The following is a 27,601-nucleotide window of genomic DNA, read 5'->3' on the forward strand; positions in this document are numbered from 1 at the left end:
AGCAATAGCATTCACTCTTCGGTACTACAGTAAGAAATCTTATCTGTATTTAAGAGACAAGATAAAATATCCGTTGCCTGGACTGTCAACTCTTAGAAGATGGGCTACAAGAATAAGTAGGTATGAGTGAAGGAGTACTAAAAGATGTCATAAAGTTGTTAAATTTGGCCCGTGAAAATATGAATAATTTTGAGAAAACAGTGGTAATACAGTTTGATGAAGTAAAAGTCAAAGCAACATTGGAATATGATGTCGCACAAGAAGAATTAATAGGACCATATAATCAGTTACAAGTAGTAATGGCTCGTGGTTTATTCTCTAACTGGAAACAACCTGTCTACATAGCATTTGATCAAAAAATGACAAAAGATATATTGATGAATGTTATAACAGAATTACATAACATTTCGTATAACGTCGTTGCTTGTGTCAGCGATTGTGAGGCAAGTAATGTCGGTTTATGGAGACAACTGGGAATAAATATAAATAATACATGTTTTAAGCATCCAATAACAGAGAAACTTGTATATATGTTCGCAGATAGCCCTCATCTGCTGAAATTAATTAGAAATTGGTTACTCGATACAGGTTTCAATTTAGATAACAGCACTATTAATAAAAAACCAATTGAAAAGTTAATAGAATTCACAGACCATGAAGTAAACGTTTGCTACAAAATTTCTAAGACATATTGACTGTGAAAAAGCCCAAAGGCAGAATGTGCGTACTGCTGCAGAACTTCTTTCTAACACCGTGGGTACTGCACTTCTGCGATACAAGCCAGGTTCAGATGAAAAGTTAGCGGAAGATGTGGGAAATTTTATTTGTAATGTCAATAAATGGTTTGACATTTTCAGTACATAAAGAAAAAAAGTATATAAATTTGGATTTATAACACCGCGTCGGTCCACAATTATTTCTAGCTTTGTACAGGTTGGTCGCTAGCCTACGTCACCGCGTCACGTGACCCCGGCCGACTGATCTCGCGCATTGAGCAATCCTTTATAGTTTACCATCCTTGGGTAGATCCATAATTCTTAACATAAATTCGTCGATCATACGACCAGCAGTTCCTCTTCTCAAACTTAACCCATTCTTATCTCAAAATATTATAATTTCGTGCAGTAAGGTCTTCCTGTGTGCTAACTTTAATCAATTCAATTTACCTCTAGATTTACGAACTGACAGTCGAGATTTATAACTTATGTAAAATTTAACCAAAATGGGGCGTGGGTTTTTATTGTTTAGAGTAAAGCAGAAAGAAAATTTACGGAAATAATTACAACTATTAAACACCTGGTGGGACAACGCCCGATCAGATTCTACAGTCCTGCAACCTATCCGATTTCTTATCTGCGACAAAATAGTCAATTGAATATATCTACATCTTTTCGTAATTAATTTAATTTCTTATAACCACATATTAATCGATATCTACATAAAAATGGACTTAAATCTCCATATCAGTACTAACAAAAATTATGTTTGATGTTTGTACCTTTATTTGTGACATCAGCAATGATATTATTAAAAAGTTCTAATGAATGTTAATAAAATATATCTTTTTCTGTAATTTTTGAGTTTTATTTATAAACATTATAACATAAATATCGAATCCACAAACCACTAAGATCTTCAGCTTGATATTAATTTTTTCTTTTAGATTATAGAAGTTACACACTATGAGTCAGTTTAACAATATTGAAACTGTTATGAAATATACATATTAGAATAAACAAGTAATACTTCAACATGAAAAATATTTTTTTAACGCGTTATTCCATCCACAGTAACTATGTGTTTATGACAATATTGCGCTAAAAAATAAGTGAGATTACAAATACTTTGTTTGATTGGGATTTTTGAAAAAGGTATTCACATTTAACACATTTCTAAAACCTTAGTAACACTTTTAGCTAACACTTTCTATATTTACCAATGTCTGCATCAAATATTATATTATTAATTGCACGTTTAACATAAGCCAGCGTTATTGGATCGTATTTTCGCAGCTCGTTGGCAATATATTGTCCATATATATTGCACGCATCCCCATCACTACTTTCCCCACACTGTTTCAATAATTTCCATGTTTCTGTAACACTATCATCGTCCTCGTTCGTTTTGTTTTTTCTTTTTCCAAGTTTCGCATTTTTTTTAGATTCTAGGAGAACTTTTTCATCAATTAATATGTTTTCGTATATTTCATCTGTAGCTGCTTCAATCTGATCAAGCGGGTCTTCTGGCGGCTCACATTTTGGAATAACAACTTCAAATTTGGTTTCATTGGCTCCCTGAAATGTATGTTAATACTGAAACTTTGCAAGGGTGATTGTGACTGATTAATATAAAACGATTTATTAGTCTAAAATTTGGTCTAAAACGTTAAGATTATTTACTTCAGAATCGTCTTCCGTTAACTCTGGAGTTTCACCTGGTTCGTTTTTGTCTTTCATGAATTGGAAATATGGGAACGCGTACCAATTTGATTTATATACATCATCACGACCTAAAACAATTAAATCGTTATTGTAGGTACACTGAAATTGTTTGTTTACTTTAAATATTACCTGAACCTATTTGAGATTTTCTTTCCCGCGATTTTTCTCGTCTGTAACACCCTTGCAATGACACCATTTTATTTTTTAAATCTTCGACGCTATGGGAGGTAGGCTGCATATCTCTATGGATGATATTCCATGTAATCTCTTTAAGTCCACGATCATAATAATGCGTATTGTTTGGATCCCATAACAATTTATGCGATTCATACAATTGTATTAATTTAATACAATCATCTCTACATATCTTAGCAATTCGTTGCTTTTTCACACTACTAGGAGCCATGATTGATGAGACATTAGTAGAATTTCTTAAACAACAAAAGTAAAAAAAAATATTAATACATCAATCCACTACAGTTTGTCAGTAAGTAATAAATTTGACTCGCGTAACGTAGGAACATGCTTTAATCATATATTAATAGATTTGTGTACAATTTGTGCAACAACCAATAATCTTGTAAAGGAAGATAGACTCTTTGAGAGATCATTTAAACAATATTGTCTGTATTTGCAAACAATTGTATGGAAAAGTTAAGGATGTCTGGTTCGATTCCACTTCTGAGGTGCCAATGTTTAGTTTTACTTGTCATAGAATTACGGAGAACTTTGAAAGAATGTGACATTTCTTCCAGTATAGCTGACATCTATACTGGACAAAAAAAGTGCACCGCCAGCACATTGATTCCTCCATTTATTTTATCTATCGTATGGTTACACATGATAATGATAGTATGAGTAGAAAGGATAAGACTTAAATGTAACACATATAAAGTATAAAACAAAATATAACACGTATTGTTAACACAAAGTAGACGGACAGGTAAATGTTCATTGTCAAGTTGTCAATCCATTCGATCTCCGCTCGTGACAAGTTGAAAAAGTCATTCAATTCGTCTGGGTATGCAGATAGTTCGCAGTTTTGGACAATATGTTCAATGTTCTAATTCTACCTACCGCAGTGACACATGGGCTTTGTTCCATTTATGGAGTGTGTCTTTGCATAAATCAGATGCGGCAGGACAAGCCAAAACCAACTGGCTTGCAAGATATCGGCTCAATTTGGTACAGTGTCAGTTCCAAGCTGCGTTCTATGTTCAAGTTCTCATTGTGTAGAGTCTTAGGTGTACTTATTGCAGGGTGTTTAGATTCGAGCCAGGTGGATGAGGACGTTTGAGTATTATGAATTGGGAATTGTCCATTATCCAATATTTTTTGGTATTCATGGGCTAAAGCATCCTATCTTCTTAACTTGGGCGGTGGAATGTGTATGAGCGCAGAAAGCCCCAGTGTATGGGAGTAGTTTTTATACAGCCAACGATTCTTCGCATGGTGGAGTTTAGTTGAACATCTGAAGCTGTCGGTGTTTCAACTATTCAGCCAGACGCATGAGCAATAGTCGGCAGCACTGTAGACAAGTCCTAGGATCGAGCGCCGCAGGGTTACAGCTGTTGATCCCTACGTCACACAGTGGTCTAAATTCAAAAAAACCCGAACAAAAATATTTTAACGCAGTTTGGGTTGAGATAATTTTTTGAAACTTGGTATGTGGCTATAGGACTATATGCTAAAGACTTTGTGAACTTTTGGATCAAATATGTCAACCGGAAGTACTAATTTACTTGAGGCCACAGTCTATTTTTTTCATATAATTTAGGTCCTTAGAATTGGATAAATACAAAATTTTATACAACGCTATTAAATCGTGATGGATAGCTAAATACAAAATTGTTTAAACTAAATTGGTTATATAGTTCACTTCGATGTAGGGTTTCTATAAATAAATCTTTAACTACAGAGTGTCTCACGTAACTGGTTCGTTAGAACTTTTTCAGGTTCCACTATTCGTACAATTTTGAAATTTTGGTAGCATGGGTTGTTCATTCGGAACTTTCAATCTAAAATATTTTCAAGATGGTTGCCACTTCCGGTCTACCGGAAGTAGACCATAACTTCGTTATTTTAAATGGAATGCTATAGTTTTTATTACACCATTTAATTGTACGTAAAAAATAGGTTAACTTTGATAAACGTTATTGGTACATAGCGTTTTTCGTTTTCGCGTTATTTTGGTTCTAAACTTTTTTTGGTAAATTTCACCATGCTCTTTAAAACCCCATATCTCAGCCAACGTTCATTCAAAAAAGGTCTAAATTGGTACGATTATTCTTCAGATGCTGTCAAATAGATTGTCATTTGTTGTATCGGAGTATCTTATACAGGCTGGTCAAAAATTGAATTATTGTTTCTCCATTTTCAATGGCGAGAAAGTAGAAAATTTTAAATGGAACGAAGCATGCTTTTTTAGCCAATCAGAAATGGACTTTAATTCTCTATAAATTATCTACGTTGCTTAACAATATGTGTTTCTTCTTGTTCTGTTTCAGACCATTCTTCGTCATCTTCATCTTCGTTGCATCCTGCCTCATATAGCTCTTGTTCTGATTCTTGTTCTTCGTCATATTCATCTTCTTTTTCGCCATCTTTTTCTTCTTCCTGGTCTTCTACATTGTCTATTATAAGTAATCTTTTAGTCTCGATACTCATCTTTTTATGTTTTCTAGAAATGTGCTGTTGAAAATTACTTATAAATGGATGTGAGCTGGGGGGGTGAAATGGGGCTGAGTAGCAGTCTTTTAAATAGATCTTCATTCGTATCCAGTCTACTACATTTCCTTGTGTGGCTCTCTCTAAATTTTCGGATTTTTTTGTTATTAGCTTCTTGCGCTTCTTCCGACAATTCTCCAATAGGTAGTAGAGCTTCTTTAATGACTGCAGATCCATGTATCAAAGTTTTATGAACGCTGGTTGGCATATAGTACCAACTATAAAATGGACGTACTTTTCGGCAGTTTTGAAACAATATTTATCAAATTCATTGTAATTAATATTGTACCCACTGTTTATTGCAGCCAAAACAACGCCAAATCGCTGTATTAGTTCCTCGTCAATTCCTTAAATGAAGTATAAAGTGATTAGTACATGCGCGCTTACCATAAAATTGTCATAACAGTAATCTCTGATGATAATTTATTAAAACTACGTATCAACTAGTCACCTTCCAAGTTCTAATTTCTAATCTATATGAAATGTGAAGCAGACACAAAAAACCGAATGTATGCATGGAGAACAGACAAACCAAACTTAAAACCTTCTAGCTCTACCGTTCATCTGTGAAATTTTTGCTCTGCATAAATAACATTCCATTCCAGATGATTCCTTCAAATTCCCATTCAAATAAAGTTTTAAGAAAACGAAGACTTTATACCTTGCCATCCACCATCGTGAAATAAAGAGAAAAGTTAACACTTACACATTTTGAGGTATATGGCTGAAGGGAGCTTATTTGATTTGAAATATATATTTTTCTTCGGTTCTTATAAGAGCGGCATTTTTATGCACCCATTGTAATCTAATCGGTCTACAAAACCGTATAGATTATGGTGTGGGGTTCTTCCACAATACAATATTATTATCATTGTCTTCCAATCGTAATGGGACTAGGAAGACACAAATAGCGAATCATCTTTTCCTTCTGCATTTGTGATGAACTTTTGTTTATAAGTTGAATGACATCCGCTACCATCAAACCCCCACTTACAACGTAATATAGAATTTACATTTACATTTGGATAATTATCGAAACATTTAAAAAAAAATTTTTAAATATTATTTAATAAAACTGGTTCGAAGTGTTTCTGAAGAAGGTTGCAACATGGCATCCGAAACGTCAAACCTTGTCTTAAAAGACGCACGGCAAAACCCGAAAGTTTCTAGTGTTAGTTCTAGTTTTAGTTTTAATTTTAGTTCAATTTACTCCGGCCGTGAAAGCCTTCGTACTTACAAAAAAAGTAGATATTTCAAGTGTTCCAGTTTTTTGCCGCACTGTATCTAACAACCACTTCCGGTTGTTAGATATGCCTGAAACTTTAAGTCTGGTATTCTATTATTGTTATGCAAGTTTACACCAAATATGCGAGATTTATCTTTTAAGAAAAAGAATATAAGCATTTTATATGAAAACGGTCAAATAACACACTCAGTCACTGATCATCTTTGATCGTTAATATCTTGGAAAGGAGCAAGTTAAAGCAAAGTGTGGTTATCATGTTATATAGAGCACATCTCAAAGAATAAGAATATTCTAGCGACAAAAGTTCTTCTTGCGTCTTCTGCGAGATATATATGTTAAAACATTTGGTTGTAACTTCAAGTAGGTGTTAATTAGCTTTAAAAGAAGTGCTTATTACGTATTTCTGCAAAAATATTTTAAAAATTAGAAAAGTGCCAAATGAAGACCTTTCTATACTGTTCAAGATAGCAACAACGCATTGTCTTGAAAAAGTGGAACACAATATATTTTCTTCATCTAAAGTTGTAGCATTTTATGATATTTAATACACAAGAATTGTAGTACTGTTTTATTGCGTACAGTTAGCACTAGAAAGTACATAACACTTTATTCCTTTCACCTCTCAGTCTATTAGGACCTAAAGTACATATAACATGTAAAAAAAAACGAAAAAAAAAATTTCGAAAATTTGATTTTCGTTCACATTTTACCGCTTGTGGACCACTGTGCGTCATGTCACAAAATATTTGAATGGTATTGTTTCTTGTACGCATGCTAGACATTATTTTCAAGCGTGAGAAATATTTTCTCCAAACGCTTGCAACTAGATATGGAGGTGTCTCGCAAGGATCTATATTACGGTCGCTTCTATGGAATATACATTTCGATTTCAGTATATGCCGACGACTTGGCTATCGCAATCGCAGACTAACGATAAGACATAAATAAAATGATTACGACAGCAAAAAGAGCAGTAAGAGACCTTATGGGTTAATTGAAAACTAAGGAGCTAGAAATCACCGAATAAAAAACAGACGCAGTTTTGCGCAATAAACACACCCGTAGTCTCTACTATTGGTGGAATATTGGACCTGAAGTGGGAGTCGTATAAAGACGGCGATCTTCAAATCTAAAGTCTTCTTGGAGCAACGATTCATTTTGTTGAAAATTCAAGAATAATTTCTGCATGTTTTAGGGTTCGAAAACAATAAACCAAATCAGAAATACCAGAAAAAACAGTACTTAATGAAAAACTCGAACTCAACGTTTTATATTATTCACTACATCGTATTTGACAACGCCAATACTTCGATGATGATCACATCAATCGATTAAAATTCTGCGTAATTGAGTGTGACTAACAAAAGAGCTAAATAGCGAAAAAGTTGTTAGTGTTAATAAAACAATTCCTGCAGGATGCTGCGCAATCAAAGAGTGCTGAATAAAAGAAATAAAAGAAGCTGTGTTGAAGGAGCTTACAAAAGGATTTTCTAAGATTGAACAAAATTTTCTTTTAACAATTAATTAGCCATAATTCTAAAAATATGCCCTCTAAGGTCCGATGCACACTTGCCCTGCATACCTACTTGCGTTCTTGCAGCTACACCGTATTAATCAGTGTTACTTGCAAGTTTAAGATGGATAGAGAAAAGCGCGCCATTTTTGCTTACCTAGTATACAAATTTATTATTTTGAAAAGTAACCGAAGATAATGGGTACATCCCGAAAATGTCGAAAAGGATAAGATCCCAAAATACCAGGATAAGAATCTAGGTAATTCCACTAGAAATGTTAGATATTACGATCAGGAAAGTAAAATCTCAATATTATTGATGCATATAATTTTATTATAAAAAGGCAGGTTTTAGAAATCTTTATTTGGGAAAATATACGTCTCATGCATATTATATACTATACAAAGTGAAAAAAACTATTGCTTATACAAGAGATCTTAAGGGGTTAATAATTGACCCCTTAACGTACACTTATTTTATCAAAAGTTGGTAAAAAATATCACCTTTTTTTATTGTTGATACGTAATCTTTAATAAATTTTGAAACCATACAGACAATTTTTTGCGCGAAAGTTATAAAAATATACAGGGTGTCCCGTTAAGCTTACGGAGCGGCTGTATCTCTAGAACGGTAAGGCCTAGAGGTTTGGGAAAAAAATCTTTATAAGCAAAGTGACTAAGAGAAATAGCTGGAAATTATTTTGAAGTTCGTAATTCGACCGCTAGGGGGCGCAACTGCCATTGAGAAACATAAAATTGCCGCTATCTCAAAAACTTAGACGATGAGCTATAATTTTGACAACATCATTTAACAGCTTGGATAATACCGCATCGCTTTTGTTTTGCGATATTTCTCATATCTGTCATAATAAGGGAGGGGGAGGACAATGCGTTTTCATATGTTTACATTTTAATATCTCCTGGACCATTCAACCGATTTGAATATTTTTGGTGTTGTTTGAAAGAGCATTTTATGCTGAAAATATTAAAAACTCGAGTGCCATCAATCGCATCCAGTTACCTCATCGATAAAAACAAATCACATAACCATGGTAACTGTAAACATGTCATTTACCAACGCAGAAGCGTATGATTGATAGAGCGTATGATGATTTATTTTCAATGTTTCGAATACGATGCAACTGCATGGCAAAAATGTACAATGCAATTACGACAAAGAAAGACATTTTTCTCTAGAAGTGTTTTTAAGATTGATTTAGCGATTACGGAAAACTGGCAACGTGTAGGCCATTCAGACATCTCTATGAATTCGTAAATCACATTGGTGCGCAATGCATGGAGTTCACACATAATCTGGGAACTCCGAAAACAATTGTCCACAAGATTCCTCAAGAGAATAATATCTCCACCACGTTGTTTTACATCAGGCCTTAACAGATACCGATTATGATAACAGACTATTATCATTGACTTTTAAATATGATTTGGACAAATCCAAACCTTTTATCACAAATGCTATGGATGCATGAAGCATCTGTCCACAAGCTGGCGTAAACTTGCATAATATGCATTCTTGGTTCGAGCAAAACCCACATTGCTTTCACCCCTTTATCTATTGTGTAGACTAAACGACCTGATTTTTCAAGAAAAACCAATAACAAGAGAAAATATGACAAAACTCTAAATACCAGTAGAAACGTGTCCAGGGCCGAGACTAAAGCTTTTAAGGCATTTCGCACATTAGTGAGCTATTTTTGCCAAAAATTTAAGTTATTCTAAGTGTTCTGGCTTATTTTGTTTTATTATCATTGTTGATGTTTCATTTGAAGCAGTTCTAAGCTTGGATAATCTAAGCTTGGAATTCCATTGAATGGCTTACAGAGAGTAGACGTGTCGAACCTCGCTCCGTGTGAAATTTATTAATTATCGATTCAAAATGAGATTATCTGCCGAAGATCTCCGCCAGATCAAACAGATTGTAAAAGAATCTGTGATCGAAATTGTAGAAAGTAAGGCTTTTTGTGAAAAAGTGGCTAGTTTAATACATCAAGAAGTAAAAGATCTTAAAGATCAAATTTTCCGTCTCGAAAAGGATAACCAGTTCTTACAACAAAAAATGAACGATTTAGAGCAATACCAGCGCCGTACCAGTTTACGTGTGTTTGGGGTTGTTGAAGATAAAAACGAAAATGTGGAGGAGAAAGTATTGAAGATATTCAAGGAAAAAATGAACGTGGATGTGTCGCCGGACTGTGTGGATCGCTGTCACCGTGTCGGTCGGAACTCTGATAGTGCTAAAATCCGCCCCATTATAATCAAGTTTACAAGTTAGAAACACCGCGACCGAGTTTTTAGAAATAAATCCAAGTTAAAAAAAACTCGAATCGTCATTAGTGAAGATCTTACGGTGAAGAACCACAGGCTCCTTAATTTAGCTCGAGAGACATATGGAAAAACAAATGTCTGGAGTAATGACGGTAGGATTTTTATAAAGCATAATGATACAGTTGTGTATGTTAAGTCAGAATCTGATTGTATAAATTTGAAAAACGATAATCGAAGCGTAGCATTGAAGTAATTCTATTTATTTTATATTAAAATACGTATCTACAAACAAACTGTAATTGGCGCGCAGCTGTTTGCAATTGTCATGTTTCACTTTGGGTTGAAATGTCTTATAATTTAATGCTACACGGAGAGGTACATGACAACGTCAACACGAATCCTTAATTTTTTTTCTTTTTTTTTTCACTAAATAGTATTATAATTGTTTACTTTTTTTTTTATTTATTTACTGTTGTATACTTTTTCTCTCTTGAAGAAACTGCTGTTTTTTATTTTTTTTTTATTTTATGAAACTGGGTCATTTGAATGTGCGATCGCTTGTTCCGCACTTTACTGAGGTGAAGAATTTAACATTGCGTGAAAATTTGCATGTTTTGGCTGTAACCGAAACGTGGTTGGGGATAAATACGGACTTGGATTACCTTTCAATAGACAATTATAACTTTTATCATGAGCCTCGTGGTTCCTTGGGAGGTGGGGTTGGTTTGTATGTACAGGGTGTCCCAATTTCGATGTCCGCATAGGCTACCTCCGAAACTAAAAGAGATAGAAAAAAAGTAGCTTACATGTCATAATCTCGTTTTTCGAGAAAATGCTAATGCCGAAAGCTCCGAACAGCTATCGTCTTTTGTTTTCGCCCTATCGGCAAAAACTGAAAACTTTTCGAAAACGATAATCGCGAATATCTCACTTATTATCAAAGATGGAGTATTATAAATAAAACATTATATGGGCAATTGTTTACGAAGAATTCAGTGGCGTAGGTAGAATTTTTTTCCCATCTTTTATTTTCGAGATTTTAGACGTAACTTTATTTTTTTAAATGGAAACCATAGTTGGCTATGACCTAAAATAATTTGTTATTTCCTTCTGATAACAAATATATATAGTTTGTGGGGTATATTTCTTATAGTTATTGAATAATTAACAAAAATTCATTTTGTTCCATCTAAATCTAATGTATGTATTTAAAAGTTAATGTTGCTATGGTGATAACCATACATACTATGATGGAATATAATGTATCAATTTTTTTTGTTCTTTCTAAAACTATTGTATGTATTTAAAACTTAATGTTGTTATGGTGATAACCATACCATGAGGGAAAGCCTTGTTTCCAATTATTGCCAAAGTTTGTAGCAAGGTCAGTAGAATCTAACAAGACTGCTACGTCCATTGTATTTTTGTAGTCGACTACGGGTTGGTTGCCCGCACTCTACGTCACACTATTTGCCACGCCTGGTAACTGTCTATATTTTTAGAGGTTATGTGATAGACATTAATACATCTAAAAACATAAAACTTCAAAACTAATATGAATACGTCTAGGATATAACCTCTAAAAACACATAGCAAACGCATAGACCATAACAACAGCTGGGCGTGGAAAATGGTGTGACGTAGTTTGCGGGTAGGCTGTCACAACAATGGATGTAGCAGTCCTGTTAGATTCTACTGTCCTTGAGTTTGTAGTAGTATTTAAAAATTCACTAACAACTCTGGCATTATGTGCTGGTGCTCCGTCATATTGAAAATATATCATTTGAGACATATTTAGTGGCAAATTGTTGACCAAAGACTCAATGTGCTGCCTTAATATATTGAGGTATTTCCCTGGGTTTAAGTTTTGATGGTAGATACTATATGCCAAAATTATATTATCTAAAAGGGCACACCATACATTGAACCCCAATCTTCTTTGAACACTCAGAGACTTCATCGATCCAGATAACATTTTGAACAAACAGCAGATTATTTAATTTTTTTACATATCATCTACAAAATTCTAATCTTCGATTGACATCTCCGGCACGTAAATGATGAGTTAGCCCCGCTTTGTATGATTTATACTTATTTTTCTTTCATATTCGGGAGCAGCGGCTTTTGGGTGAGACGTCTTGTTGCAATTTATCTTGCAGGTCATTTTGGTATGGTTTTTGTATGTGGTTTGGGGAAGGACCAAATATCTATTAAATTTTTTGCTAACCGGCTGAAGGTTCTTACGTGCGGTTGTCTTCTTTCTGGATATCTTGTGAAATAAAATTCCGCGGCTAAGGTCGCATTCTTATCTGATAACATATAGCATTCTATCATGTAACATTTTTCATAATTTTCGAAATTCATTGTAGTTTTATTCAGTTTTGTTATACTTTGATACTTAACATGCTGGTGCATCGTATCAGCACATAATGCCAGAGTTGTTATCGAATTTTTAAATACAAACTTTGGCAATTATTTGATACATTATATTCCATCATAGTATGTTTGGTTATCACCATAGCAACATTAACTTTTAAATACATACATTAGTTTTAGATGGAACAAAATGAATTTTTGTTAATTATTCAATAACCATAAGAAATATACCCCACAAACTATATATATTTGTTATCAGAAGAAAATAACAAATTATTTTAGGTCATAGCCAACTATGGTTTCCATTTAAAAAAATAAAGTTACGCCTAAAATCTCGAAAATAAAAGATGGGAAAAAAATTCTACCTACGCCATTGAATTCTTCGTAAAAAGTTGCCCATATAATGTTTTATTTATAATACTCCATCTTTGATAATAAGTGAGATATTCGCGATTGTCGTTTTTGCAAAATTTTCAGTTTTTGCCGATAGGGCGAAAACAAAAGACGATAGCTGTTCGGAGTTTTCGGCATTAACATTTTCTCAAAAAACGAGATCATGACATGTAAGCTACTTTTTTTCTATCTCTTTTAGTTTCGGAGATAGCCTATGCGGACATCGAAATTGGGACACCCTGTACATAGTTCTTTTAGGTCTCGGCGGCTGTTCCATGGTATTTCCGACTCATTGGAGCAATTGTGGATTGAGTTGAGATGTGGACATGCCAAGGTTGTAGTTGGTGTAATCTATAGATGCGCTCTTGGAAATTTTTCTCAATTTTTAACACAATTTGAAGATTCGTTGGCTTCTCTTTGCCCCTATACGGATGAGATTGTTTGTTTGGGCGATTTTAATGTGGATGCTTTGTCTGAGGATGGAAGTATGTGGAGACGTCTATATGATGTGTTTATGAGTTTTGGCTTGAGACAATTAATTTGTGAGCCTACGAGAATCGGGAGGGAATGTCGAACTTGTATTGATTACATAATTACCTTTGAGGATAGTACAGTGTTCGATGTTGGTGTGTCGGATCCGGGCATTTCAGATCATTTTTTTATTTACTGTACTTTCGATATGGTAGAGGTGGTTGTGCCGTCGATCAGGCGTAGGATCCGATCATTTAAAAACTTTAGTTATGATGCATTTTATGCCGATTTGATTTCGGTACCTTGGTTTTGTATTTATGATATGGCTAGTATTGATGATAAATTAAATTTTTTTAACACTAAATTGATACAACTTTTGGATATTCATATCCCTTTTGTTTCGGCCACATTTGGCAATAAACCTAAAACGCCTTGGGTGACGGATAATATTAAGCTTATGATTAAATTGAGAGATAAAGCATTGAATAAATACAAGACTACGGGAAATTCTGCACATGGTGAATAATACAGAACCGTACGTAATCTTACTACAAATACTGTCAGATCCGAAAAGAGAGCTTATTTCAGACAAAATCTAACTAATACCTCGAATACTGACAAATGGAAATTTTTAAGAAATAATAACATTATCCAATCGAAAAACGTTAGAACGCTCGATGGTAATCTCTCAGACTGTAACGAAATTAACAAATTCTTTATTGCCTCTTCCCAATATGTTTTCAGTTGGATGAGTCATTACTATCACATTATAATTCCCACTTGAAGAGTACAGTTAAAACTATTTTATCCTTCACTGAGGTTTCTGATAGCGCTATTGAGGTGGCAATCTCGAAAATAAAAGCGAATTCTTGTGGATCTGACGGCATTGATTTGAAGTTTCTTAGAATATGTTGCCCTTTTATTATACCGGAGATCCGACACATTATTAATGTGTGTATTTGTAACTGTACAGTCCCGCAATGCTGGAAGCAATCACTGGCTACACCTGTTCCGAAGGTATCGCAGCCGAGTGGGTTTAGCGATCTTCGCCCTATCAGTATACTGCCTACCATGTCTAAAATTTTTGAACGCGTATTAGCTGATCAGTTATGTGAACATATATATAGTCAAAATATTTTACCAAAATATCAGTCAGGGTTTCGCAATGGATACTCTTGCGAAACTGTACTTACTAATGTCATTGATGAGATACATAAGGCGTCTGATTTAGGGCTTGTTACTATACTAATAACTTTAGATTATAGCAAAGCATTCGATACCGTTAACCATAGAATGAAGACTGCTATTCTTCATTACGTCGGATTTAATAACAATTCTGTTAAATTAATTGAAAGTTACTTAAAGGGTAGAACTCAGAGGGTGAGGATCGCTGAATGTATTTCGGAGCATGGAGGTGTTGCATCTGGTGTGCCACAGGGTTCGATTCTTGGGCCGCATTTGTTTTCAATATATACTTCCTCTTTACCTGATTGTTTATCGACTTGTAAATACCATCTATACGCGGATGATACACTTATCTATCACTCATTTTCCTTACAAGAGGCCCAAGACGCTCTTAAGCTTATAAACAATGACCTTGATCGTCTAGCTAATCTGTCTGAATCGCATTCATTAGGTTTGAATCCGAATAAATCGTCGGCTATAATTTTTGGTAATGCAAAAGTTCGGAAGTCATTCAACAGTAGTGACAATATGTCGATCAAGATAAGTGGTACAAACATAGCATTCGTAAATAAAGTAAAAATTTTAGGTCTTGTGGTTGACAGTGATTTACGTTTCACCGATCACGTTAATACCTTGGTTAGACGATCATACGGTAAATTAAAAATGCTTTACCACAATAGACATTTGTTGAATAAAGATGCCAAGTTGATTCTGTGTGATTCTTTGGTTCTTTCATCATTTAATCATTGTGATCTTGTTTATGGGCCTTGTTTGATGATGAATGATGTGCAGAGAATAGAGAGGGTCCAGAAGTCCTGTCTCAGGTACATTTATGGTATACGCCGTCATGAAAGAATATCGTATAAGCTGGCTAGTGCAAATTGATTGAATATGACGGACCGGCGTAAACTTCATATTGCTTGTCGAATGGTGTCTATTGTTTCGAATCATAAGCCACCTTACCTCTATGAAAGGATTACGTATAGAACCGATGTTCATCATTTGAATTTGAGGCGTAAAAACTTAATTCGTATTCCCAAACATCGAATTCAAACTTTTAAGCATTGTTTTTCGTATATCATTGGATCGGTTCTCAACAACCTTCCTATTAGCTATTCTGGTTACAGCATGCAAACATTTAAAAAAAAATACAAAATCTATCTTTCCTCATTAGGTGCGAGGGCTGACGGTGGCACTGACCAATAAGATTATGTGATCGAGAGAGAATGGAATAATAATGTATTTTGTCTTACAGTTGTTGTATTGTGATGAAAAAGAATATTTAAATTTTAATTTGGAATTATAAATAATTTTATATATATTTTTTTCCTTTTTGTTTTCATTGCCTTTTGATATTCATTTACTTTTTTTTTCTTTTCTTTTTTTGTACTACCTATTAAGTTTCGTTTTCTTTTTTATTGTTTTTGAATGTTTTTGAGTGTTTTTCCTTTTTGAAAATTAGTTTTTTTTTTCTTTGATTATGTTAACTTGATTTTGTGATTGAATATCAATAAATGGTTTATTATTATTATTATTATTAAAGTGTAAAGGAAGGGTCTAGATAATAAAATTTTTGTGCTCTCTTATTTGTTTCCTAAGGTAACTTGATCCGATTAAGATATACGAATTTTTAACATTTTCTTCTATAATTCGAGAATGGATGGAGATATCGAGATGCGGTTTTCACTATTATTTAGCAAATTTTATAGTGATTAAGGGTCTGTGAAGAAAACAGTACCGTTCCATTTAACTTTTTTTCAAAAATCACAAAAATATGTAACCGCTGCAGATAACGCCCTCTAGCTTATTTGTTTTAAACCAAGCGGTGTTACTGAAAATATCTTTTAAAAGAGCATGTAATGCTCTTTCAAACAAGACCAAAAATATTCAAATCGGTTGAACGGTCCAGGAGATATTAAAATGTAAACATTTGAAAACGCATTGGCCTCCCCATCCCTTATTATGACAGATATGAGAAATATCGCAAAACAAAAGCGAAGCGGTATTATCCAAGCTACTAAATGATGTTGCCAAAGTTATAGCTCATCGTCTAACTTTCTGAGATAGCGGGAATTTTATGTTTCTCTATGGCAGTTACGCCCCCCAGGGGTCGAATTACGAACTTCAAAATAATATCCAGCTACTTTGCTTATAAGGATTTTTTTCCCAAACCTCTAGGCCTTACCGTTGTCGAGATACAGCCGCTCCGTACGATTAACGGGACACCTGTACACTATAAAAAGGTTCCCAGTCGATCCACTATACACTGTGTACATAAAGTATAGAATCAATTCGATAACAATTCGGGAGATATTCTTCCAGGAAAAAGGCTTGGACGTCCATGTTATACATTTTAACGCGTATTTTTTGAGATAAAATTGAAATGTACAATCCCAAAATTATGATACCATGCCTTAGTTGACATTTTTAACACTTTACCGACCGCTAGCCTGTTAATCGGCTTTTTGTTGCCGATGCTTACCGACCTTTTAAGCGGCTACTATACAGTGCTAGGGTAAAGTAACCCCACCCTGTTTAACTTCTGAACAGATTGAGATATCAATATGAACAAAAAAACGTCAGTTTCTATATTTTATCAGCACAAATATTTTCTTATGGAAAATTTTGGTATCACTTTTAGTTTTTCCGGAAAATGGAACAGCTTTGTTTTTTTAAATGGAACACCCAGTATATTATGGTATCTTTCGAAAGAATAAAACAATACGAATTCAACGATACCTCACAATCAAATATCGGTTTATTAGTTTTTTACATAAAAATTAAACAAAATGCGGAATTTCGCCGGAAAAACCAACGTATCTTCGTTGACTACCTATCGAGATACAATGGGCCAGATAAATGGTGGACGGTCAGTTAAAGGTCGGTCTACGCTCGGATTAAGCAGGGTTAAAATCAGCAATTCTTTTAGAATGTTTTTATGAAACAATCAATACAAGAAAAGGATAAAAAGAAAGTTCTTTTTAAAACTTCTAAGAAAAAATTGTCATAACAACAATTTTAAAGTTTGTAGGTACTTTGAAATTTTGTATTTAAGGCAGCATGCAAATATTTTCCTTCATTTCTATCTTTGAATTCTACCCGACCAAGTATAACCAAAGAAAGGCGAGATCAAAATGGCTAGAAGGAGTTTAGAGCACAATATCGAAGCAATTTTAATATCCGCTCGTGCTGACAGAAATCTACATGAAACAGGGCGACAATTTAAGGAACGATTTCCTGAACATCCAATTAGTCGAAAATATTTAAGAGAGCTTGTGAATAAGTTTTTGGAAACTGGAAGCGTCGAAGACCGCAAAAGAACTGGTCGTCAGATATTAACAGAAGTATTTAATGTGCCCATGATGTCGTCTGCTGCTATCGCATCAACGTGTGATGTGTTAAATATTTCCGCGTCGTTGTTGGAAGACGTGGAAATACTTAAAGAAGAATAAATATCATCCATTTTAAATAAAAATGCTTCATGAATTAACAGAAGATGACCCTGATATAGAAGAACAGAATTTTGTGAGCTAATGACAAATACGGTTGAACGAAATCGATTATACTTGAAACATATTTGTTTCAGTGATGAATGTACTTTCTTTTTGGGTGGAAAATTGCATCGGCGTGATGTTAATCCACATGAATATCGTGACGTTATCACTCAATTTCATTAGAAAGTAAATGTTTTTTTTCAAGACTTTTGCAAATTGTACAACAGAATTCTGACGATTTTGAAATGGAACTAGTGTTTCATCAAGACGGAGCACCTCCAAATTATGCGCCAATGGTAGGAAATTATCTTGATAAAAATTTTAAGGACAACAAGATCACCAGATCTGACACCTTTAGATTTCTTTTTATGGGGTTATTTAAAATCCAAGGTATATGAAATTCCGTTGGGTAGTATTGAGGATTTAAAACAAAAAATTATTGACGTCTGCCAAAATATTGATCACATGTTAAGCCGTGTGAGAGAGGAAACACTACAAAGATGGTACCACTGCCTAGAAGTTCAAGGTAATCATATCGAACAATTTACTTAATATTTGATTCTTAATAAATAAAAAATTCTTTTATTATTCAATAACAACACTAAGCAAATTTTTCAACCGTTACCTATACTAGCAAAACCTTTAATAAGAAAATTTCATTTCTTATATTGACTTTTTTTCTTTATAAATATTTTTTGATAAAATATGATTAATTCATAAATTTAATATACTTCCAAACAACTTTTATTTCATTTCTAAAAAAAATAAGTAATTGAACTTGCAATTTTAAATCCGTCTTAGCTCGAGCGTATACCGACCGTCCACCATTTACCTGGCCGATTGCATTTCGACAGGTAGTCGACGAAGATACGTTGGGTTTTCCGGCAAAATTCCGCATTTTGTTTAATTTTTATGCGAAAAACTAATAAACCGATATTTGATTGTGAGGTACCGTTGGATTCGTATTGTTTTTATCTTTCGGAAGATACCGTAATATACTGGGTGTTCCATTTAAAAAAACAAAGTTGATCTATTTTCCGGAAAAACTAAAAGTGATGGCAAAATTTTCCATAAGAAAATATTTGTGCTGATAAAATATAGAAACTGACGTTTTTTTGTTCATAGTGATATCTCAATTTGTTCGGAAGTTAAACAGGGGGGGGTTACTTTACGCTAGCACTGTATAGCCAACGCAGTGTAAAACAGTGTAAGAAAAACTCTAAACCTATAGGTATAGAAACCGATCTAGAACGTTATTTTATTACTAACTTATTAGAAAGTTATTTTTACAGTATATATTTTCTTTTGTATGGTATACCAAGTTTTCTTCCTTTTCCTTTTTCCCTGGTTATGCATACTGCGCAACATCTTGTGGACGCAACTTTTTTTTCAGTTGGTGGAATACGTTTCAAAGGTTTGGTTGTTTTGATCTTACGTGCATAGTAGTCCTTGTTTCTACGGGATGTTGCTGAACTAATTTTTCCACAAGGTTTATTCTAAATCTGATCGTCTTCTACCAGTGAGTTTATAAAGAATAAATTAATTATAAATGGATATAACTAGCAAATGAAAAAAGATTTTCTTGTAAAATTTTTTCCGCGTTTCCTTGTTACTGAATAGTTATGAAGTTACTGATCTAAATGATCAACTCCTCCCATAGTGTTTTTATAATCTACGACAACTTTAGGTTTTCCACTACATTTCCAATTTTGTCCATTTTATCTGTATTTATTTTTACAATGTTATGAATGGTCGATAATAGATATACGTCTTTTTTATCACGCCATTTTATAATCATAATTTTTCCTATTTGAAAAGCAATAGTTTCTCCTTTCTTTAGTTTCTTTGTCTGGAGTTTGGATGGAAGATCTTTTCTGTTTTTTTGCATTGTTCCATACTTATACATATATCTGTATTATGTGAAATAAGAAAATCAGCTAGTTCATACCGTCTTTGTGACATAAGTCTGGGAAAAATTGGAGTTGCAATCAATTCGTTTGAAGACCAATACATTCTTTCCTCAGGTTTGTTTACAATACCTTGAAGAATGTTTAGTGCCAAAAATACGTAAATATCATTTCTAGAAACAGGTATCCATGTATTTGATGAAATTCCTGGCTGCTATTCGGCATATCTATTAATTTCATTTTCAATTATATCCAATAAGTAAAAAAAAGTTTGAAATATGCCGAAACATCGTACTCATATTCCAAATGAAATATACAACCAGGTGTGCCCTGAATGGAAATTTGTAGAACTGAATTGGGTTGGTCTGCACTTACTTGAATCCAATCTGATCCAGCATTCATCATCTTTCGAACTGCCCGTTTCCGATTAATCACTAACACTAGCAGCTGCATGAGGGGCACTAAGATTAGATGCATGATGATAAATAGCTGCTTAAGGGACACTAGAATGAGATAGATAATGTTGACAAGTGATCCGACACATAGGGGTACTTTGCGGGACAATTCTTTTTACTATATTTAACACTTCAAACCGACAATTGAGCTTTTGATCTTGAGTAAATGATTCGATGCTTTATCTGAATTTGTCTCCACTGTAAAAACAAGAATTTGCATCGGGGTGTTCACATACTTAGAGATGAAAAATTCTTGAAAAAAAAAAAATGAGAATATTCTCGATTTTGCGAATTTTCTGAGAACAAACTTTTTATTACAAATACAGCTCGGCAAATTCAGTTTGACGGCTGTAACGTGGCATGATTCATATTTATGGGATTAATTACTATGGAGGATTTATTTATGATGTTTAGAGTATATTTGGCGTAAAAAAAATAATATATTCTTTGAAACAAATAACCAAAACAAGTATTATTCTAAGAAAAATTAAACAATTATTAGTTCGAATCTAATGAATCTTCAGACAGCTCTGGCAAAGCTTCCAAATCACTGCATCAATCACTTCAATATCACAATGGTCTTCATTGCCTTCATTAACCTCCACATTGGTGGCAGAATCTAACAATTTAAACGAATAAAGCTGTAGGTGCTGAAGCTTCTTTCTGTTGCTGCACTCGACGCAGGCATACTTAGTATCTTGACCGCTACTTAATGTCCACCCAAATCAAGTCCCCTTCCATCATACAACGGGATATAGTAACAAATTTAGCGTATGTGCAATGCATCCATAAAGTCTGTTAACTTCTGATTCTGAAGTTTACTAATATTTCAGAAAATAATTTCCCGAACCGTTCGAGTTTTTTCAGGACTAAAAAAGGGAGCCACCATGCACGATGAGAAAATTACCTCGGAGAATTTTCTAGTGGAGGATATTTTTGACTATTTCATTCATATCGTTAACAGCCAATAAGAATTCGCGGTTTTCCGTCAATTACGAGTATTTCAGCGGTTATTTGGCCGTAACCATGGAGAACGATAATACGAACCTTTGTATTATCGCTGTAATACGAACCTTTGTATTATCGCTTGTTTGACATTTAATTAATTTCGAGACATCCATGCATGTTTCCATAACAATCAATGTAATTTATTAAAAAATATAAAAATTCTAAAAATATGTATATTTTTTATTCATGAAATAGTCTAGCCATATACAACACGACAATCGAAAATACACGAATCTCGACGTATTGCCTTAAAAAACACCACTCGACCTTCGGTCTCGTGGTGTTTCAGGCAATACGTCTCGTATTATCGAGTATTTTCGATCGTCTTGTTGTATAATATATGACTATTTCATTCATATCGTTAACAGCCAATAAGAATTCGCGGTTTTCCGTCAATTGCGAGTATTTCAGCGGTTATTTGGCTGTAACCATGGAGAACGATAATACGAACCTTTGTATTATCGCTGTAATACGAACCTTTGTATTATCGCTTGTTTGACATTTAATTAATTTCGAGACATCCATGCATGTTTCCATAACAATCAATGTAATTTATTAAAAAAATATTAAAATTCTAAAAATTTGTATATTTTTTATTCATGAAATAGTCTAGCCATATACAACACGACAATCGAAAATACTCGAATCTCAACGTATTGCCTTAAAAAACACCACTCGACCTTCGGTCTCGTGGTGTTTCAGGCAATACGTCTCGTATTATCGAGTATTTTCGATCGTCTTGTTGTATAATATATGAGAATATTCTTCTCTTTCATCTTTACATATACTCAATTAGAGACTGTTCGAATCTCTGTTTAGTAGCTTTATTTTTTAGACCATCCTCATCGAGCGTGGTAGGTCGATCTGGATCTTCTGCTAGATCGCTCGATTCGTGTGTTTCATCAACATCTTGTCGTTCCTCCGGAAGACTGGATTTCGTTTCAGAGAGAGATTTTTGGAGAGAATATTTCATATTTCTAGATAATTCTTTATGGCATCTATAAACAATACATCTAATTTCTCTCTAAAAGCCAAAGTTAAAAGAAAGAAGAGTTATGCTCGTGGCCGAGTGAACACGTCTTTCTGTCCCGTCGACAACCTTCTTTGTTTCGCGTCTGTAGACGTATGGATAAAATTTTAACTAACAATTTCTGTAGTTAATAACAGTGTGAAACATTGTTTTTTACAACTTTTCAAAAGTTAAAATATTAAAGTGTGAAGTGGGTAAATTGAAGGGATGGTTGTAACGAAGAAACAGCTCGCCGACTTCGAAGAAGTAATGATCGAACTTTTCAAGAAAGAATCATTTACTACCAACATCGCTAAAGCTATTACAATGATAGTAAGTGACCATTTTAATGAGTATCAACAGAAAATTCGGGATTTGGAAACCAAAGTAAAATCGCTCGAACATGAAATCCTCAAGGTCAACTCCGAAAATACCGATATGAAGGCGGAGATGCAAGAAAAACTTGACCGACAAGAGCAATACAGTCGGCGTAATAATATTCGGGTATTTGGTTTAACTGAATCGAAGACCGAAAACACTGAATCTGTTATAATTGATACAATAAAATATAAAATGGGAATTGAGATATTGCCAAATGAAATAGATCGTTGTCACAGAGTTAGGAAGCCCACTAACGGAAAAATAATCGCGCAATAATCGTTAAATTTATAAACTACAAAACTAAACAAAGGATTTTTTCAGAAAAGAAGTCATTAAAAAATTCCGGCGTTACCATTGCTGAGGATCTGACCAGTTATCGAGCTTCGCAGCTAAGGAAACTAAGGGAAGAACTCGGAAAAAATGCGGTTTGGAGTCGAGATGGTTCAATCTATATTTTGGAAGCGAATGGCGTAAGGAAGAGAATAATTTATTAACGCGTATGTTTATCTTTCTTCTTTTTTGTTCGGGTTCCTTTTATACCATTAATTGTTTTTGCCTTGCTTAATTTAATTTAGTTTATTGTTATATGCATATTCTTTTATTTTATGTGTATTTTTTTTTCTGTCTTTTCCGCTTCCGTTTATGTACAACTTATAATTCTCTATAATACAAAAAGGAGAAAAAACTTTTTTTTTCTTTTGAGTTGTTTTTGATTGTCGACGGATAGTAACCGTTTAGGAAAATTTCTAAATGCTTAAAATATCGCACCTGAATATTCGTTCTCTGGCGAATAAGGTGGATGACGTGCTGTCTTTGACGCGATTGAATAGTTTTGATATTTTTGGCTTAAGCGAAACCTGGTTGAGTTCAGCAGTTGAAGACTCGTTGATCGAAATACGCGGTTATAAGTTTGTTTGTAGGGATCGTGGCGCCAGGGGTGGGGGTGTGGCGTTTTATATTCGTGATAATATCAAACACAAAGTTTTGCCTACGCAGTGTTTCACTTTTTTGGAGCAATTGTGGTTGCAGATTCGAATTGATTCTGGTACTTTTATGGTAGGTATATGCTATCGACCTCCTAACACTGACACCCGGATGTTCCTATCGACTTTGAATGAAACTCTAGCGGATATGTTTTTGTTGGGTGATGGTTTAATATTGGTGGGTGATTGTAATTTGAACTTACTAATAAATGACAGTAATGTTCTCGCGTTGATGCAATTTTACATAGTTATATGATTCAAATAGTTGATAAACCGACAAGAATAGGTCATAATTCCACGCTCCTCGATATCATTGCTGTTTCTGAGTGCGTTTCGATCATGGATTCACAGGTGATTGATGTTCACGAACTTTCGGATCACTGCCTGACGTTTTGTAAATTAAACTTGAAGGCTGAGGTGCAACTTGGGAAGCCAGTGTCGTTTCGTTCGTATAGACTCTTCGACTATGAATTATTTTCTCGGGATTTAGCCAACATTGATTGGCATTTAATATTTCACATGGATAGTGTGGCTGATATGGTCGATTGCTTGAGCTGTAATATCTCCAATCTTTTCGATATACATGCGCCAATTTGTACAATTATTCCTAGACAGTCTAGTCCGTGGATTACCAATAATGTAAAATTGATGATGTCGTTGCGTGACAAAGCTTTAAATAAATTTAAACACACTAATCATGTAGCTCACTGGGACTATTATAAGCAATTGCGGAATTATACGACTAATGCAATTAAGTGTGAAAAAAGAGCTTACTTAACTGAGCAAATGAGAACTGAGAGCACTCAAAATTTGTGGAGGGAGCTGCGCAAGTTGAATATTTATAATAAAAAAAAACCCTGCCTACCGACGACTCTGAGAGATGTTGAAGCTTTGACTGGGTACTTTTCTTCGATTTCGGGACGATCTGCTGAGGTCGACCCGGACGTGCACAACTTTTATGCTAATAATGTCAGACCTGGTGTGAAAAATTTCTTTTTCCAAAAAGTAAATGAATCTAAGATCAATATTATCTTGACGAAGATGTCGAGTCAAGTAGTGGGGATTGATGGTATAAGCCTTAAGATGTTGGGTTTCTGTTGTCCACACATAACTCCCTACTTCCTGCATGTAATTAACTTTTGTTTAGAGTCTGTATGTGGTTATTGATAATGATGTGTCGGATCCTGCCGTATTGAGGTCTGGTGTGCCGCAGGGCTCTACATTGGGTCCCCTTTTGTTCACTATCTATACGTCTCAAATGATGATCTTTGACCGCTTTTGCTCAAAATTTCATATCTATGCGGATGACACACAACTTTACCACAGCTTTAGCTCAAATAATGTGCTAGAGTCTGTTGCAGATGTAAACAATGATCTAGATAAATTTTTAAATATTACTAAGAAACATGGTCTTAGTAATAAATGGGAATAAATCGGTCTATATGGTATTCGGGGGTAGGGAATCCAAAGCGCTTGTCAGCAATATGGCCCATATGTTTATAGATGGAATTGAATTGGAGAGGAAGGTCTGTGTCAAGGATCTTGGTCTTTACATTGACGACAGCTTAAGGTTTACACGTAACACAAGTGAACTGATCAGGCGTGCTTACGCAAAATTGAAAATGCTGTTTGCTCATAGGCAAGTCTTGAACGCCGATATTAAAAAGAATCTTTGCGAGTCTGTAATTTTATCCAACTTTACATACTGTGACACAATTTACGGCCACTGCCTGTTGACTGATGATGCGCGACGTATTCAGGTAGTTCAGAATTCTTGTATTCGTTTTATATTTGGTATACGCCGACGTCAGAGAGTATCGTATAAGCTGGGGGTGTTGAAATGGCTGAGTATGTCAAGTCGTCGTCAGTTACATTTTGGTTGTTTTCTTTATAAAGTTGTGTCAAGTAAGCTACCACCTTACCTCACCAACAAAATTACTTACAGAACGGACATTCATAATATTAATGTACGGCGTAAGGACCTCATTGACATTCCTCGTCACCGTACCCAATTGTTCAAGAGGTCTTTTAGTTATAACGCGGCATGTATTTTGAATAAGTACAGTCTGCTTTTTGCTCAACCATCGTTTCGCACTTTTAAAGAGTCTCTGCGTCTTAATTTGCTTAATGCTTAGTGCGTCGTTCTACCTTCAACTCGAATTAGTGTATATATATATTTTTTCTTTTTAGTTTGTTAAATAATTCGTTAATAGTTTGTTATTAATTTTTATTTGTTTAGGCTCTTCATTTTTTATATTTTTTTTCGTTTTTTACTTATCGGCCACGATTTCAGGTTGAATTTAATTTTGATTTGTTATTACTTTATTTTGTTTTTTTTATATATTTCTTTTTTTATGTGTATGGGATTTCTAGGAAGACCAGGACGCCATAATTTGGCTTACTGATGGAAATACCCTTTGGCAAACTCTATACTTAGTTATTTTAATGTATTACTTACATTGTAGTATTCTTTTATGCCAATAAACTATTATTATTATTATTAAAGTATCATGGACCTGGAGATGCGGTTGCTATTCCGCTGTGGTTTCATGGACAACAATGGCTCAAAACAACCGCGTCGTGCATGCACGGCGCCTGAATTGAGCCGGACACAAATATGCATCCTTTGATTAGTACTTTGGGCGGTTATTCCGGTGTCGCAGGGGAGCTGGACGGTAAAAATCTGCTAGTGTGTACCGGGCATAAAGATACAATTGTTTCCACATTAAATTATATGTGCAACCAAGCAAAGATTGATTCTGGCGAAACTGCAACATTTTGTACATCCGCTGCAACTGACATCAATGGATCCACCTCTGATCATTGGGCTCATTACAAAACAAAACGATGAACTCACAACATTTCCACACAGCAGTAAAAAGCCTTACTGAAAATCCGTTTGTAATGTGGGAAGAAATAAGAACAATTTACCACCCCAACCTATATGAACTAGGTCAAAATTTTTGTAATTGCCAAAAAGTTCAGAACTACAGAACTTTTGAACCAAAACATGCATATTAAAATGTATTCATCATTTTTTCTACATGAATCAAATAAAGCAAGAATATTATTTCAACTTTTAATAAAAATTTAATTTAAGAGGATTTTAACAATTAATTATTTTCTAAAAGGTAATCAAAACCTAACTCTATCCCAAACCTTCTTTCTATATGAAAATATGGCGTCGGGGTCACGTCACTTTAACGTAATAAGATCCAAGTGATTAAATTCTGATTTTAAATATTTCGTCACGATGCTTTCACCAACAAAATTAATCGATCGAAACCAGTCACAACTTACCTCAACCCCGCCTGACCGTGTTAAGTTGTGTTGTTGAAACACATCTAAACATAACGAGAAAATGCCTCGCGAGGCAATTTGCTCTGTTGCCTCGTTAAGTTCACAAACGAACTAAACGACAAGTTCGTCTGTAAATTAAAGGGAAAAATGAATAAGCATTTTTTTAAATAGTATTATTTACCTAATTTTAATTGGATGATGATAATTAACTAAATCGTTAAATTATCTGGAAAAACAAACTGAACAAACTATAAAAGCAACTTCGGACATCAACGTCGATAAAGAAGGACATATTATTGATGCGCCATCTATGAGTTGAATCAAAAATTAACTTATTAATAATTTTAGTGCAATTTTTGGCACTAATGGTAAAATTATAAAAATTATCATTAATAATTTGAAAACTAAACTGAGAATTAATTAATT

The 27,601-nt window shown here is 34.2% G+C and overlaps 1 protein-coding gene across 2 annotated transcripts; it reads right to left on the reverse strand.

The window, feature by feature from the left end:
* Positions 1-1,562: 1,562 nt before the first annotated feature.
* LOC111419064 (uncharacterized) lies at positions 1,563-27,481 on the reverse strand. Of its 2 annotated transcripts, none has more exons than XM_071196459.1 (5): positions 27,357-27,481; positions 27,176-27,303; positions 2,571-2,872; positions 2,400-2,509; positions 1,563-2,294 (listed from the first exon to the last, which is right to left on the reverse strand). In XM_071196459.1, the coding sequence occupies exons 3-5, from the start codon at positions 2,845-2,847 to the stop codon at positions 1,917-1,919; spliced, it is 765 nt and encodes a 254-aa protein (XP_071052560.1). In that variant the 5' UTR covers positions 2,848-2,872; positions 27,176-27,303; positions 27,357-27,481; the 3' UTR covers positions 1,563-1,916. The 2 variants fall into 2 exon arrangements, with proteins under 2 accessions (XP_071052560.1, XP_071052561.1); XM_071196460.1 differs by having other exon boundaries at positions 2,793-2,872; positions 27,357-27,472.
* Positions 27,482-27,601: the final 120 nt, after the last annotated feature.

Source organism: Onthophagus taurus, chromosome 6 (genome assembly GCF_036711975.1).
Source record: "Onthophagus taurus isolate NC chromosome 6, IU_Otau_3.0, whole genome shotgun sequence".
Lineage (NCBI taxonomy): Eukaryota > Metazoa > Arthropoda > Insecta > Coleoptera > Scarabaeidae > Onthophagus > Onthophagus taurus.

What these genes read in the sequence shown, in the direction of transcription:
- LOC111419064 (XM_071196459.1), bottom strand. Translation starts at nt 2,847, where the DNA reads ATGGCTCCTAGTAGTGTGAAAAAGCAACGAATTGCTAAGATATGTAGA. An exon ending in AAAATCTCAAATAGGTTCAG is followed by an intron (nt 2,510 to 2,570) that starts GTAATATTTAAA and finishes TAATTGTTTTAG; the next exon opens with GTCGTGATGATGTATATAAA. An exon ending in TAACGGAAGACGATTCTGAA is followed by an intron (nt 2,295 to 2,399) that starts GTAAATAATCTT and finishes CATACATTTCAG; the next exon opens with GGAGCCAATGAAACCAAATT.